The 17,066-nt window shown below is 44.4% G+C and overlaps 1 protein-coding gene across 2 annotated transcripts in view; it reads left to right on the plus strand.

Moving 5' to 3' along the window:
- The first annotated feature begins 309 nt into the window (after positions 1 to 309).
- ULK4 (unc-51 like kinase 4) overlaps positions 310 to 17,066 on the plus strand; it is a 951,013-nt gene continuing 934,256 nt past the window's right edge. The window contains exons 1-2 of one of the 2 annotated variants that reach the window (XM_077491567.1): positions 310 to 469; positions 7,564 to 7,736. In XM_077491567.1, the coding sequence (XP_077347693.1) occupies positions 7,599 to 7,736 (138 nt within the window). In that variant the 5' untranslated portion in view covers positions 310 to 469; positions 7,564 to 7,598. Of the gene's footprint in view, positions 489 to 7,563; positions 7,737 to 17,066 lie in introns of both variants that reach the window. The other variant, XM_077491568.1, reaches the window with a different exon arrangement.

Here is a 17,066-nt window from a genome sequence, read left to right on the forward strand (position 1 = left end):
AGAGAAAGCCTATAGGTCACGTGGTAACGAAGCGCTTCTGCTATAGGCTAGGCTAGGGCTTCTCATTACCAAGCAGGCAGTTTCTGATCCGTCCAATCATCAGCAGTCTCTGTGAAGCGTCTTTTCCTTGCCTCCCTGTTACTAGGGTAACGGAGCAATCCATTAAACTCTAAAAAATAGGGGTGGTGATGTGGAAAAAAACATAGTTTTCATTTGCTTTTAAAATGAATATGATTCCGTATATAAGAATAGGTAACAATAAATACCGATCACTGCACAAGTGTGTAGAAGACACCACAGCGGTTTGTTTATGTCTCATTCCCGCCAAGTGGTGATGATGGAGTTCCCCTCGGACAGACTGTAGTCCGGGGTCTCTGCACTTGGTCTGGGATTGGAAGCATGGACTAGTCCGGTAGTTGGATGGGATTTGTGAGATTATCTGGAGGAAGGAGATCGTGAGAGAGCCGAGGTGAGCGAGCATAGATCAGGTGTGATCTCCCCCCTGTGCTGTCTGTGTGGTGGGCTCCACCCTGTAGGCATGCTCTGCTGTCACTTGTAGTGCTTCTGCTGCTTATTGTGTCATCTCTGAAGTCTGCCCGATTATTTCCAGGAAGTTCCAAAATGAGGGAAGTCAGATCTACATATATAGCAAAACGTTTAGTACATATGCTTTAACCCCTTCATCGCCAAGCAAACCTAATGCCTGCTACACACAATGAGAAAATCGGAAGACAAATACCGCTGTGGGAGCGATCGTAGAATAATCCGATCGTCCCTTCTGATTATTAGTACGCGGCTTTGGAGAGACGATCGCGACCGTTCATGCAAAATTATCCGAAGGGAAAACTATGAGAATTTTTCTCGTACAATACCAGAACAAACGACTTTCGTTTAATCAGTATAGTATTTCTCTGTAAAGAATCGAGTGACCAAGACCGTACATGCTTGGAAATGAAAGAATACATCATCTCGGGAAGTTGTACTCTGTGTTATGAGAATTTTCACAGCTCTAGTAACCTATTTGTTTTCTATATGAGACTAGCATGCAAAAAACAAACAATCAAATAGTCATTTGTCTGATATTCTCATCATGTGTACCAGACTGTTGCTAAACCCAGGACCCTGCATTCACTATATCGGGTTTCCCACAGTACACAGATCATGGAAATGCAATTATTTTTAGTAAATATAAACTTTTCTTATCAGCAGTATTTAGCAGTCTTGTGACTTCTATCAGTGCCTAGTTAAAGCCTGTAAGAGGCGTTTTCATTCTTCCTCGATTGTCCTATGAGGCTGCAGGACCCCTGACCCTCTGTCTGGACAGTGCTGATTAGCCATGTGCTGATCACATGCACCCGCTCATGAAAAAAAACTAGAAATTAAGGATGAGCTCGGGCGTGTTTTCAGCTCCATGTGCCAAAGCGCGCCAGGAAGCTGACAGCGCCAATCGCAGGCTCTGAGACATTTCTCCGATCTCTGCAGCTGTGGACCAGGAAAACGTCTCAGTACCTGTGATTTGCGCTACACGATGTCAGATTCCTGGTGTTCTCAGGCACGTGGAGCTTCGAACATGCCCAAGCTTATGCTTATTAGAAATACACACCAATCTGAGCATATGCAGAGTGTCTCCAAGGCTCTGTCCAATCAGGAGATGGATTGGGGACAGTTAAAGAGATTTGTAAAGGTTCATTAAAAAAATAAAAATAAATTACAAACATGTCATCCGTGCCTCCTCTGCGCAAGGCTTTTGCACAGGGTGGTACCTATCCTCCTCTTCTGGGGTGCCCAGGTGGCGTTACTGGCTCCTCCTCCTCATTGAGTGCACCCATGGAGAGACACATTCCAGTCCTGTGCCTGATGCGCTCCCAAATCCTGATGCTGCGTCCATTGACACCCACACAACAGAACTCGGCACCACCTCCCCTGCTCCCGTGTCACTGAATTTGATTGACAACAGTGGAAGCCAATGGTTCCCGCTGCTATCAATCTATCCAATGAGGACCCAAGACAACGGTTGGAGCTGCTGGGCTTGTCCTCGACGCTGGAACGAATGGGTTCAGGTAAGTAAAAGGGGGGCTCTGGGGGAAGCTGCAGCACAGGTTTTTCACCTTATTGCATAGAATGCATTAAAGTGAAAAACCTTGAGACTTTACAACCCCTTTTGCTGCATGCTCGCTCCTGAGCCATTGCTCTGTGTCCATATGACACAAAGAGCTTACACTCCCCCCACTCTCTCCTCCTCCAGCAGAGCAAAGAATGCATTAAGGTAGAAAACCTTGACGCTTTAGAACCATGTTAATGTTTTTGACTAAAGTGATTAAATTATCTTAAAAGTAAGAGAGGCTTAAAGCGGAGTTCCGCCTGGCTACAAATACTGTAGCTGCTGACTTTTAATATATGGTGGACACTTACCTGTCCAGGGAGCCCACGATGTCCTCACCTGATTTTCGGCTCGACTCACGAGTGCTACCGCTGCCATTCCTAGTAAGGGAATCAGGAAGTGAAGACTTTCGGCTTCACTCCTGGTTCCCTACTCCGCATGCATGAGTTGCGCTGCGTGTTATGTGTTATGAATGGTCCCTGCTGTCTTCTGGGACCTGTGTGTCTCCCAGAAGACAGCGGGGGGGCGGACATGTGCGGCAATCTATGCCCAAAGGTGAGAGTAAATACTTGCATTTGACAGGTATCTGCTTTGCCATCTGTGTGGGAACAGTGTGGGGATGACCCTTTCCTGTTCCAACTAGAGGCCTGGAAGAGCATCACCAGGGATGAAACCCAGCGTCTGGTGATGTCTATGTGTTCCAGACTTCAGGCTGTAATTGACTGCAAAGGATTTGTAACCAGGTATTAAAAAGCGAAAGTTTGATGGATGATTGTTAATCTGTCCCATTACTTTTGGTCCCTTTAAAAGTGGGAGGCACATATACCAACTGTTGTAATTCCTACACCGTTCACCTGAATTGGATGTAAATGCCCTCAAATTAAAGCTGAAAGTCTGCAGTTAGACCCTTTTCACACCAAGGGCGTTTTGCAGGCGCTATAGCATTAGAAATAGCACCTGCAATCCGCCCTAAAACAGCTGCACCATTGTCTGTTGTGTGAAAGCCCGGGGGCTTTCGCACTGCAGCGGTGCGCTGGCAGGACGTCAGGAAAAGTCCTGCCAGCAGCTTCTTTGGAGTGGTGAAGGAGCGGTGTGTTTACTGCTCCTCCACCGCTGCTCCCCATTGAAATCAATGGGGCAGCGCTGTATTACCGATAACGTCGGGGGTTTTAACCCTTTCTCGGCCACTAGCGGGGGTAAAAGCGCCCCGCTAGCGGCCGAAATGCGCCGCAAATCCGACGGTAAAATTATGCTAAAAATAGCGGCGTTTTACCGCTGACGCTATGGGCGTCGTGGTGCGAAATGGGTCTAAAAGCCCATCTTGTTTGTTTCATTTCAAATCCATTGTGGTGGACTATAGAGCCAAAAAGATTAGAATTGTGTGTGTGTGTGCTTGTATCGGCACACGCCGTGATCCGCCGTCTCGGCCTTAGCAAAGGTTGCGGCTTCGGCCTAGTTGCGGAGCGGCGGCCATCTTTCTACACCCAGGCCGTTTACAATGTGATCGCTCCGTCAAATGATGGAGCGTTCACTTGTAAACAAACCGGCGTCCTATCATGACGACGGTTCCTCTCTCCCCTCTCTGTACTGATCTGTACAGTGGAGGGGAGAGATAGAATGGAAGCAGCGCTGTGGGCTGGATCTGTAGTGCCCACAGCGCTACTCTGTGACAGCCATCCCTCCATACCCAGCAATACTCTGCAATACCCTGCCAATACCCAGCAATACTCTGCAGTACCCTGCCAATACTCTGAAATACTCTGCCGTACCCTGCCAATACTCTGCCGTACCCTGCCAATACTCTGCCGTACCCTGCCAATACTCTGCAATACTCGGTAATACCCAGCAATACTCGGCAATACCCAGCCATACTCGGCAATACCCAGCCATACTCGGCAATACCCAGCCATACTCGGCAATACCCAGCCATACTCGGCAATACCCAGCCATACTCGGCAATACCCAGCCATACTCGGCAATACCCAGCCATACTCGGCAATACCCAGCCATACTCGGCAATACCCAGCCATACTCGGCAATACCCAGCCATACTCGGCAATACCCAGCCATACTCGGCAATACCCAGCCATACTCGGCAATACCCAGCCATACTCGGCAATACCCAGCCATACTCGGCAATACCCAGCCATACTCGGCAATACCCAGCCATACTCGGCAATACCCAGCCATACTCGGCAATACCCAGCCATACTCGGCAATACCCAGCCATACTCGGTAATACCCAGCCATACTCACCTAATCTGGTCACTTAGGGGTGTACTCACTTTTGTTGCCAGCGGTTTAGACATCAATGGCTGTGTGTTGAGTTATTTTGAGGGGACAGCAAATTTACACTGTTATCCAAGCTGTACACTCACTACTTTACATTGTAGCAACGTGTCATTTCTTCTGTGTTGTCACATGAAAAGATATAATAAAATATTTACAAAAATGTGAGGGGTGTACTCACTTTTATGAGATAGAGTGTGTAATATATATATATATATATATATATATATATATATTATAAAAAATTAGGGCTGTTGCTGATTACAATTTTCGTGTTCGATTAATCAATTTATTTTATTTTTTTACCGACTAATTTTGATTAATTATAATATAATACAGATCCAACTACTTTAAGCTGATCTCCTTGTATTGCAAATCTGCATTAGTCAGTGGTTAATGTGGTATACACTATATACAATCACTTGACACTAGTTTCCACAATCCATGACTTAACTTCACAGTTCACACAAATACATTTGAAATTCAAACTGTAGCACTGACTTAAGTAATTTTTTCTTTCTTTATTTATTTTTTTATTAAACTTTAAGAAAAACCTAGAAAGTTTAACTTTAATTATAAAACTTATCTAGTATATTGACTGTCAGTCACTTTATAGTAGGTAAGTAGGCATCACTTTAGCTAGTCACGCAGACATACAATTTGTTCTTGGCTTTTTTTTATTTTTTTTACAACAATGTTAAAAACTGAGGTTATCAAATTTGCCTACACTTTGGCTCACTGAATGATCCCAGTTAATCACATCCATATTTGCCATCACTGTCCAGGCTGTCCGATGACGTCATGGATATCAACGTCACCAGACTCCTTCCCTTCGTTGGCAGACAGAGGCACTTGGGGAAGGGGGAGGAGTCCGGTGATGTCGATGTCTGCGACGTCACTGGATCTCAGACAGAACTCACTGAAGACCCGGAAGCTGGCGGAGAGGTGAGTACCGATCAATCAAAAAAATTTTTTAAGATTAATCGAGGAATTAATCTTTAATTTTCCTAGCCCTAATATATATAAAACCAATATTTGAATACATACAGTATATAGAATGAATTGCATGGTTAAAGCAGGAGTTCCGCGTTTTTTTTTTTTTTTTTTTTAAGTCAGCCGCTACAAATACTGCAGCTGCTGACTTTTAAAATAAGGACACTTACCCGCCCAGCGCGCCCGCGATGTCGGCACCCGAAGCCGATCTCTTGGGTGCTGCCGCCGCCATCTTGGGTATGGGAATCAGGAAGTGGAGCCTTGCGGCTTCATTTCCCGGTTCCCTACTGTGCATCTGTGTGTTTCCCAGCAGACAGCGGGGGAAAGGGGCATAGATTCTGTGGAAAGGGGCATATATTCTGCAGATATCTATTCCGGAAGTGGGTGCAGATACCTGTACTGTACAGGTACCTGCACCCCTCTCCCCCTGAAAGGTGCCAATTGTGGCGCCGGAGGGGGGGAGGGTTCCAATGAGCGGAAGCTCCACTTTAGGGTGGAGCTCCGCTTTAAACACTTATAAGACATTTAACACACAGAGTGTGGTGAATTAGAGTTAATTTTGTAAGTTCAAGTTGTTAATATGTTATTGTGCTTCGGATGAAGGCCTTATCAAGACACAAAGAGTTCGATTTAGGCCTGGTTCCCACCAATACAGGATGCAGTTTGCATATTCCAGGTGCATTTTGCATTTTTCAATACATGATTTTTGATCCATTGAAGTCTATGGAACCAAAAACCAGAAAAAAAATCCCCGGCCCTTTCTATAAAATGCACAGATGTGAACTACATCCATAGGAAACCATGTTAAATGGACTGTAGTGTGTTTCTGCAAAACTGAAAATGCACTAAAAAAAAAATATAGGTGTGAACCAGGCCTAAATGGTGAACACGCTGGGTGTCATACTATCTGTAGAGAAGGATTTTAATTAGGTGAAAGTATAGGCAATGACTGTTACAAATATTTTTTAATAAACATATAGGAATTGTGGGAATTAACAGGTTTATTTGGTTGTATGACAGGTGTCAGATTTATGGTTAGTTACAGTGACGAAGATCTTGGCAACCAGTCATATTGTATCTTGCCTGCTTACCTTGTAAGAAACTGTATAAATAAAGCTTGCATGCTCCTATGTTTTGAACATGATCTTGCCTGTTCCCAGCTGTTATTATTAATCCTGCATCATTGAAGGTCCTGCCTGGTTCAATACATCCATTATTCATTATTCCGAGCAGTCACTAGTGTTGCTTATGGGTTGTATAGAGTTTCCACATTTAGTTAAAAGGATTATTTTCTCATATCTCAATTCTCACAAACACCAGAAAAGTAAACATTTTTATTTTAGGGATGTCTTCATTTTAAGAATTTCTCGCAGTGACTTGCATGTAACCAGGCGCGCTTTCCTTCCAACTTGATGGAGGTTCCTGTTGTCAGCAGCACCCAGTTCCAGCGGCGTTTAGATATCTTGTTTGTTCAACACCCAATGACTTGGCTGGATTCTGTGAACATCTGAAACAGAATCTGGGTCAGGATAGAGTTCGGAACCCTGTATGCACCTTTATGAACATCGTACAAAATGCATTCTCACCGGCGACTTTGGATGCGTGCGTCTTGCATGTCACTTGTCCTTCTGCAAAGTCAGACCCGCTGTTGCAAGAAAAACATTCAGGAATGACATTCATGCAAATTTTGAGGGTTAACATTGAAGCCTATGGCCCTCAAGTTGCATGAAAGTCAGACCAAAGTAGTTCAGGAACTACTTTGAAGTCGCTGTGACTTTAAGTCGCACATATATAAATGGTTATAATTGGAAAACATGGAATACGACTTGTCATGCATCTTTTATCTCCAAAGTAGAATGACATGTCGCACAAGTGTGAATGGAGCCTTAGTGGCATTTCACACCGATATGATGCGGGATTTGCAGCAATTCCCGTGAATTTTCTACACCGCACTGTGCGATGCGGTGCAATTTATGTCTGAATCACATGCGGTTTCCTGCACTGCAGTAGTGTCAATCAGGACTTAAGGTCCATGTCACACAGATTGCCCTATACGTGTGCTTATACTAGTGCTGGGATGTATATCCTTCTATTACATGCAGTGCCTCGTACCTCTCTGTATTACCTGCAAACGTTCAGTTTTACCTGAAAATAATTTTTTGGTCTTTAACGTTTTTCAGGTTTTATTTTCTTTACCTTGAAAAAGTTTGTAAAGATGGAGAATTACATCTTATATGAAGAAGTTGGAAAGGGAAGCAAGTCTGTAGTGTACAAAGGGAGAAGAAAGGGCACCATCAATTTTGTTGCTATACTCTGCATAGACAAAAGTAAAAGAGCAGAAATTACAAACTGGGTAAGTGTGTGTCTCATGTTTGGTAATGGTAAATTCACTTTTTAGAGAAATTATGAATGCACATTTTTTGAGCCTGTAAAGTATTGCACCAGCTGTCAGAAGATCACTATTGCCATGTAGGTCTCCCACAGATCTGCCAGTGTGCGCATACATCCCATATGGGCAAGCAGATACAATCTGACAGGAAGAGAGAAAAAAACTACATAAGATAAAAAATAAAAACGTTTTTTCTTTCATTATACTTTAACCACTTCCCGACAGGCGCACACTGATGTAGGTCGGCAGAATGACCGCGGACTCGATCGCCGCGGGCATACCCGCGATCATCTCACGGTGAGATGCCGTTGTAAACACCATCTCCCCGTTCTGCCTAGCAACAAGTGACCCTGATCTCTGCTCCATGTGATTGGAGCAGAGATCAGTGTTCACTAACACAAAGCCCAGCCCCCCACCGTTAGTAACACGCCCCTAGGAACACTTAAACCCTACACTGCCACCCCCTGGTTAACCCCTTCACTGCCAGTGCCATTTACACAGGAATCAGTAATTTGTATAGCACTGATTGCTGTATAAATGACAATGGTCCCAAAAAATGTGTTAAAAATGTCCGATGTGTCCGCCATAATGTCGCAGTCACAATAAAGATCGCTGCCATTACTAGTAAAAAAAAAAAAAAAAAATATTAATAAAAATGCCATAAAACTTCCCCTATTTTGTAAACGCTATACTTTTGCGCAAACCAATTAATAATCACTTATTGTGAATACGTGTCGGCCTAAACTGAGGCTGTGATCAGCGACTTATAACAGGACTATGATAGAGTGGCGGAAATCTGGCACTAAGGCTGCTTTCACACTGCAGCGGGAGCGGCGTCGGCGGTAAAGTGCCGCTATTTTTAGCGGCGCTTTACCGTCGTTTTAGCGGCGGTGTGCGGGCGCTAGCGGGGTGGTTTTAACTACCCCGAAAGTAAGCCATACTGTCATTTTCGGAGAAGGCTCCAATATAAGCCCTACCCCGAAAATAAGCCCTAGTTTGTAAGGGTTGTGTTGTGTGGTCTACACTATGTATGTTTCTGTGTGAATACCTTAGTTGCGGCGCTGCTCAGCTGATCCACGCTGCTCTCCTTCTCTTCTGTCAGCGGGGGATCTCGGCCCCCCTCCCTCTGTAGTTTTCAGAGTGGGAAAAGACCATTTAGGCGGTACATGGAAGAGCCGAGCGGCGCTCAGATGAATCCCCACTGCTTTCCTTCTGCCAGCTGTCAGCGGGGGGATCTCTGCCCCCCTCCTGCAGTGCTCGGAACAGGAAAAGACCATTCAGGCGGTACATGGAAGCGCCGAGCGGCGCTCATCTGATTCCCCGCTGCTCTCCTTCTGCCAGCTGTCAGCGGGGGGATCTCGGTCCGCCCTCCTTCTGCAGTGCTTGGAATGGGAAAAGAACATTCAGTCGGTACATGGAAGCGCCGAGCGACACTCATCTGATTCCCCACTGCTCTCCTTCTGCCAGCTGTCAGCGGGGGAATCTCGGGCCCCCCTCCCTCTGTAGTGCTCAGAGCATGGAAGACCAATCAGGAGAGTCACAGAAGCACCGAGGGGCTGCAATACAGTATATATTTTGATTTTACAGGCACTTTTAACTCTGTTCCCGGAGACGGGGAGAGAAGACAGCACATGACAAGCCCTACCCCAAAAATAAGCCCTACTAGGTCTTTTGTTGAAAAAATTTATATAAGACCCGGGCTTATTTTCGGGGAAACACGGTAGTTATTTATCCTGCTTACAAATATAAAAGGAGGTAACTTTTTTTACTGAATGACTCCATTTTTGGAACCAAGTAAAAACTGTCAGAAACCATGAATCAGACCGAGACAGAAGTACAATTAAATCACACTTGTTTATTAAATAAAAATAAAAAGGTAAATAGAAAAAGCGTAGTAAAGCATAGCCAGAGTCCAGTAACCGGGATAGAGTAGTCAGCCAGTCCAGAGTTCAATAACCAGATCGGGTAATTGGCCAAGCCAGAAGTCAGGGATCCAAGTAGAGAAACAGCAAGCAGGATAAGGAGCCAGAAGGGACGTCAGCAAGCCAGTCTTTAAACAGAACCGCAGGAGATGGTTTCTTGTGATGTGACCAAGGAGAAGGCAGAGGTGAAGTGAGCTGGACAGCTTTAAGTAGGCAGGTCAGACGAGCATCATCAGGAACAGCTGGTAACTGTGGAGAGAGATGAGAGCTGGCAGTTAGCCGAAAGCTGAGCAGCCAGCCCACAGAAGGAAGGGCTAAGCCAGCCCTGACAAAAACACATTGGGGTTGATTTACTGTAGAGTGTAAAATCTGGTGCAGCTGTGCGTGGTATAGCCAATCAGCTTCTAACTTTTAGCTTTGACAAAAAAATCTGGAAGCTGAGTTTCTGTGCAGATCTGCACCAGATTTTACACTCCTCCAGTTTTAGTAAACCACCTCAATAAATGCTTTATTACATCTACCATGGGTGCTCAACCTGTAGCCCTCCAGCTGTTGCATAACTACAAGTCCCATCATGCCTCTGCCTTTGGGAGTCATGCTTGTAACTGTCAGCCATGCGCCTCATGGGACTTGTAGTTCCGCAACAGCTGGAGGGCCACAGGTTGAGCAGGGGATCTGCAAGCTAAGGCCCTCCAGTTGTTCAGGAACTACAATTCCCATCATCCCTAGTCATGTCTGTGAATGTCAGAACTTTACATTGCTTTATGGGATGCTTTATGGGAGCTGGAGGGCAGTAGTTTGGAGATCGCTGATGAATGAAGCAGGTGAGCAGTTCCAACCTTTTAATGCTTCTCATTTTCTTTGCTGTAAATGTTACATTGAGTTTATGTCTACTTTTGTTCAATTTTCCCATGTAGGGCAAAGCAACAGGTTTCCTTTCAATTAAAACTTTTTAGTAACAAATTTGCCAAGACAATTTTTACAAAGGCCAAACACAAAATGTGGGGGAGATATGGAAGTCAATCACACAATATGCCATTATATAGCAGAGGGAGCACAACTATAAAAAACAAGTTGAATACAAAAATACAAGATATCAATGACAAGGATTGGCATTAGAACCAGATAAATGCCTGATCAGGTAGGGGAAGAACCAGATTGGCTTTGAAAATCCTCTCCCCGCAGCATATACTTACCTTTCCTTTGCTCCTCTGCACTTCAGAACAGAAGACCTAAGGGAATACCTTGGAAGATATCAATATGGGTAGGTGACAATGACAAGAAAATGGCACCAACATCCCTGTAGATAAGTGCGGACAAGGGGGAAAAAAAAATGTTCGCTGGATTTTTGGGGGTGGCGGCAAAAAAAGAAGTCATTTCAATACTCCACAATAGGTAAAAAAATAACAAATTTTTTATTACATACAGGACATAGTTAAAACGTTTTGGTATAAGTTATGTGCACATGTACAAAGAAACATCTAAAGTTCAAAACAGTTGACAAAATGTAGTCACTCCAGCAGTAGCATTGGAGTTATTGTCCCAACATGTTTCGCCGTTCTTTGCTCATCAGGGGATGTTTTAAAGACAATTAGATATAACACTGCATAGAACAAAACAACATTTTAAATATTGCACTGACTTTGAAAACCGCACAGAAAAATTATGATAAAAAAATCTAATACTGGTACGGTAGAGTAGGCTGTCGACTACCATGCCCATCTCCAATCACTCACCCATATGAAGATCTTCTACCTGCGACTCAATGTCAGCTCAGGAAAAACCATCAATGCCTAATGCACATAGGAAGACGTCAGAGCCCAAAAAATTGTTCGGCTGGAATCTATCAAAAGGAATAGTGCAGGAAATGGTAAATGAAATGTTGAAAAATTGAAAAGTCCTAGGTGAAAGATAACTTTACTATAAAAGAATAATTTAGGTGAAGGGGAGTGAGGAAAAGGGACAGAGAGAGGACTGGGAAGGGAAAATGGGAAAGGATAGGAAATGACAATGGAAATGACAATGGAATTGGGAAGGGAAGGGGGAAGAGGGGGAAGGGAGAGGGAGAAAAAGGGAATGGAGGGAAAGGGAGGGGGGAAGGGGAAAGGAGGGTTGGTATTGGGAAGAAGGGAGAGGGGAGGGAGGGGGGAAGTAAAGAGGGAGAGGGAAGAAAGGGGGGTAAATGTGCTGGGTGGAGAGATGATGGGGAGGGGTGATGAGTGATAAAACAATGTGAATGGGGGCGTGGCCTGTATGTGACCCGAGATGGCTGCTTAAAAAGAGCTCTCCCGCATTCCGAGGCCCCCCCCCCGCGCACGGGGACAGAGACCGACGCGCAGCTCAGCCACAGCATACCGGACATATTTCGGTCACGGGAAATCAGGCAAGTCCGTGGCTTCACAGGCCTCAGCACCACACTCACCGAGTAGCGGATTCAACACACAGGTGGACAGGGGGGAAGCAGACATCCCCCATTCTTTCCCTCCTGTGAGCCTCCTTGACTTACAGTCTGTGGCCCTGGACATTAAAAATTCTCTAGGAACGGCAATCTCTGACCTAAAAGCAGGATGTGCAGGCGATAGCTCACCGCCTTGATAATGTGGAACATTATCACAGTTACATGCGGCGGCCATTAAACAGATGCAGCGCACCTATGACATTCAGCTGCCTCACTTACTAGAATTGCACCGACATGTGGAGGATCTCGATAACCACAGCCGCAGACACAACATAAGGGTAAAGGGAGTCCCTGAAGCGATTGAATCGGTAGCCATACCACAAGTCATATGATCAATTTTCAACGATATCCTAGGCCGTCCAGCAGATTCCCCCATTGAAATGGAGAGAGCCCATTGTGAATTGAGACCACCTCCCAGGGATTCGGAACCCCCAAGGGATATTATTTGTTGTATTGTGAACTTCCCACTTGAAGAAGAGATTCTCCGCAAGGCAAGAGAAAGAAAGCACATTTTGTACAATGATACTGAAATCAAACTGTTCCCAGACTTATCCCAAATCACATTACAAAATAGACGCACTTTGCGCCCACTGCTGGAAGCTCTCCACTCACACAACATCCAGTATAGATAGAAGTTTCCCCTTGGGCTACCAGCATCCGCCATGGGTCGCTCTGCATTGTTGCGCACACCGGAAGATATGCAGGCCTTCTGTGACCAACTCAACCTTCCTCAAATTGAATTACCGGATTGGTATGCGTTTTATTTCCCGACTGAACCCTGGTGTCAATTCTCTTCTAACCCATCACCAAAAGGCTAGAGACATCGCTCGAGGCGTCGACGACTGGATCCAATCTCACCTGAACCCTGCGCTGTGCATGGAGACCCGAACCAACGAAGCCCTGGAACTGCAGGAACCCAGCGTAGAGATTGAATGGAAAATGAAGCCAACATGGAGACACGCAAATAACACTATATGAGTACTACTACCATCAGCTGAAACAATCTTTCTGTTGTAGATATTTAACGTTACCAACACAGCCTGCACCGTTACAGGATATATAAGGGTGACTTTTGTTTCTATCAGATACATAACTCATGTCTTAGACAGACCTAGTGAAATGGAGTGGAGAAGAACAATTAGACCATGCAGAAACTCCGCATTCAGACACTCTATTCAGCTGTTCCAACAGCAAAAGCTGGAACATATCCCCAGACAGGTCTCTCATGGCTTATGCCCAGTAGGCGGTGCCTTAACACACACAAAGCGTTTGAATATCCTAATCTGATCTAATTATTGTGATATGTTCACCCTTTTTCTTTTCCCTAAGGATCCGAAACTTTAAGATTCAAACCCAGTCAGATGGTCATAATCTTTATACCAGTTAGTTAATAATGTGCACTGATTATATTGGACATAGTGGGTTTGTTTAGGGCGGGGAGAGTTGGGGATGTGGCACAGTCTCAGACCAGAGAATATGGTACCATTAGGCATTTAAATTCTCGGAGACACAACCTGACAAATGCTAATTTGGTTTAATGGGCAACTGTTACCCACCATTTATGGCTCAGTTGAACCTCTTTACATCTTTTTAACGCTCCTACCAAGGGCCTTCGGTGCATTTGTGTCAAATGCAGGCCTTTACACCTCTGGGCGGGATGCTGTGTTACGCCCCTTCCCTTTTAGTAAATTTTAGAATTGTACGCCTACACAAACTAAGGCATACTTTTATATCCATGTTGATTAAGTTTTTTTATATTTCCTCATTTCACGCTAGCATATACAGGAAGATACTAACAATATGTTAGACTACCGATAACCCTTTTACTAAGACGTGTTAATCATACGATGATTGAGTTTCCTCTGATTTAAGTATTAAAAAGAAACAGTTATTATGGGATTTTTTTTCTTTTTTTGGTTCCTATGATAGACATGATATGTAACGTAAACACACAATGCAGGTTAATAATTTTTCTCTCCCATCGGTGCTCTTAGAGCAGGGGTCTTCAAACTACGGCCCTCCAGTTGTTCGGAAACTACAATTCCCATCATGCCTAGCCATGTCTGTGAATGTCAGAGTTTTACAAAGCCTCATGGGATGCGTAGTCCCGCAACAGCTGGAGGGCCATAGTTTGAGGATCCCTGTCTTAGAGCGATATCTTGAAATGCATGAATGGTCAAATTGTATGTGGTTGATTTACTATCTTAAAGAGGGAGTCCACCCGAAAAAAAAAAAAGATTAAAAGCCAACAGCTACAAATACTACAGCTGCTGACTTTTAATAAATGGACACTTACCTTTCCTAGGGTCCAGCGATGTCGGCACCCTCCCCCCCTGAAAGGTGCTGACTGAGCGGAAGTTCCATTTTAGGGCGGAACTCTGCTTTAAGATCCAAGATCCCGGGACTCTCCCCTAAATTATAGGCTCATGTAAGTCCTCTGGGCTGCGGGAAACCATTGGTCTTGTCCATACTACTATCCCAAAAGCAGTAGATCTGCTACCCACCGGCTCTGTTTTATTCCCCTTTTTCTGTACTTCCCCTCTCCCATCCCCACCCCCTTTTTTTTCTTAGGTGATATAGAACTGCTATCGTCACCTCCCGTATCTACCCTGGTACACAGCGATACTCGTACGATCACACGAGCAGTCCCAACTCCTCTCTCTATTTCTGTCCTTATGCCTTTCCCCCCCCCCCCTTTTTTTTTTTTTCTCCTCTCTCTCATTTCATTTCTCTCTTTCTCTCCCTTTCTCCTCTTCTTTCCTTTTTAATTTTAGCCTTCGCTTGTTTGAGACTTCCTGTACATTAACCAGCCAAGCCTGACTAGGCCTACACCTTAGTAAACCATGCAAAAGAACCCGAAAAAACAACTATCTCTTTCATTAAAATGCGTTTTCTTTAACATGAAGGGGTTAAACATCCCAGAAAAAAAGATTGTAGGTCTTGTCCACACTCTCCAAGCATAAAGCTCATTTTATCTTTCTCCAGGAGACGCACTTTAGATCGGACACTATACCCAAACCTGCTAATCACCTGTACCAGACAGCAATTCATTCCACTAACGCTGCTGCTCAGACCAAGGGAGTATCCATTTTAGTCTCCAAACATGCACGATTCATCACAAAAGATTCCCTCATAGTCTTCATAAAAGGCCAGTTCGCTTCCAAACCAGTAACATTAGCCAACATATTTTGTCCAAATGGACATCAAGTCTCATTTATGAGAAGGGTAGTTAATTTACTATCTACCTTTACAGAGGGAATTCTCATTCTTGCTGTGGACTTTAATGTGCCACTGAATCTTGACATAGACACCTCATCAGGTACATCTACTTTGCCATACCGGGCCTTACGCCAAATCAAATTGCAACTAGAGAATCTAACTTTACATGATACATGGCGCACTCTATTCCCAACAGGCAGAGACTACACGTTCTATTCCACCCCGTTCCAAAAAATTCCAGAATCAATAATTTTTTTTCTCTCCCAAAGAGATTTAACCTACCTCACTCAAGCAGCGATAGAGCCAATGTTTTAAATCACAAATTCAGCTATACTTCACCGAAAATGACAAAATCTCCCCAATCTCATTATTGGAGGCTCATAAGTGTGTGATCCGAGGAAAATTATTGGTTCTAGCGGCAGCAGCTAAAAGACAACATCAAGAAATGGTCGAGACATTGATACACAAAATTCTTAGACTGGAAACTCCATAAACACTCGCTGTCACAAAAATCTTTGCATGACATATTACACACAAGCTCCCTTTTGCTGGAAGAATTGGGAAAGCGCACAAAACACCAATATGTGCTTCGTCAGAAGGTGTTCTACAAGCACGGCAATAAAAGTGGTAAACTTCTGGAAAGGGCAGTGCAAACGTTCAGAGCTTCCCTCACAATTCACCACTTACACAACCGTTATGGAACACTACACGCGACTAATGAGGGCATAGCTAAAAACTTTAAGTAATAAAGTTTTAAAAACTTTATTACTCTAAGCTTTATAACATAGGCTCAGAAGATGCCAACCCATTGTCCCCGGAATCAAGAAAGGAGACAATTACAGATTTTCAAACCCAGTACAGCACACAAACCATCTCGAAACAGCAGGCTGAGGAGATGGAGGGCCCCCTTACTGAACAGGAGTTACAGACCGCCATGAAACAAATTAAACTTGGTAAGAGCCCAGGCCCTGACCGGCTCTCATTACAATATTATAAATGTTTCATTGGAGGTCTTGTCTCCTAGGATGATTGCGACTTTCGATGCCCTCTCAGCACCTAATATTCCCATAGGCAATATGTTAGATGCACATATAACGGTCCTCCCTAAGGAAGGTAAAGATGTCACACAAGTATCAAATTACAGACCAATCTCTCTACTCAACGTAGACATAAAACTATACGCGAAGATTCTGGCCAATAGACCTCCTTTCCAACCTCATATCCCTAGACCAGGTAGGTTTTGTTCCAGGTAGAGAGGCTAGGGACAATACTATCAGAGCATTAAACACCCACTATTGGCTGACATCATCTAAAACCCCGGGGTTTTTTTTTGTCGCTGGAGACGCTGGAGAAGGCGTTCAACAGAGTGGCCTTGGGACTACATGCATGAGGTTCTGAAAATGACGGGACTTCAAACGCGCATGTTGACTCTTATCATGGCATGATATTCTAACCCTACCGCATGTGTACGGATTAATGGCCACCTGTCGGAGGCCCTCACCATTGTCAATGGCACCCGCCTGGGTTGTTCCTTGTCTCCCCTGATATATGTCCTTACCCTGGAACCTTTCCTTAACAAACTGAGATTGAACACCAACATCACGGGAGTCCAGATAGGGGACAGGGAATTTAAAGTTGCCTCCTATGCAGAAGACATTCTGCTAGACATTCTGCTATACACCCCGTACTACCCTA

This window comes from Lithobates pipiens, unplaced genomic scaffold (assembly GCF_037356315.1).
Source record: "Lithobates pipiens isolate NorthernLeopardFrog02 unplaced genomic scaffold, aLitPip1_a1.2 Scaffold_19, whole genome shotgun sequence".
NCBI lineage: Eukaryota > Metazoa > Chordata > Amphibia > Anura > Ranidae > Lithobates > Lithobates pipiens.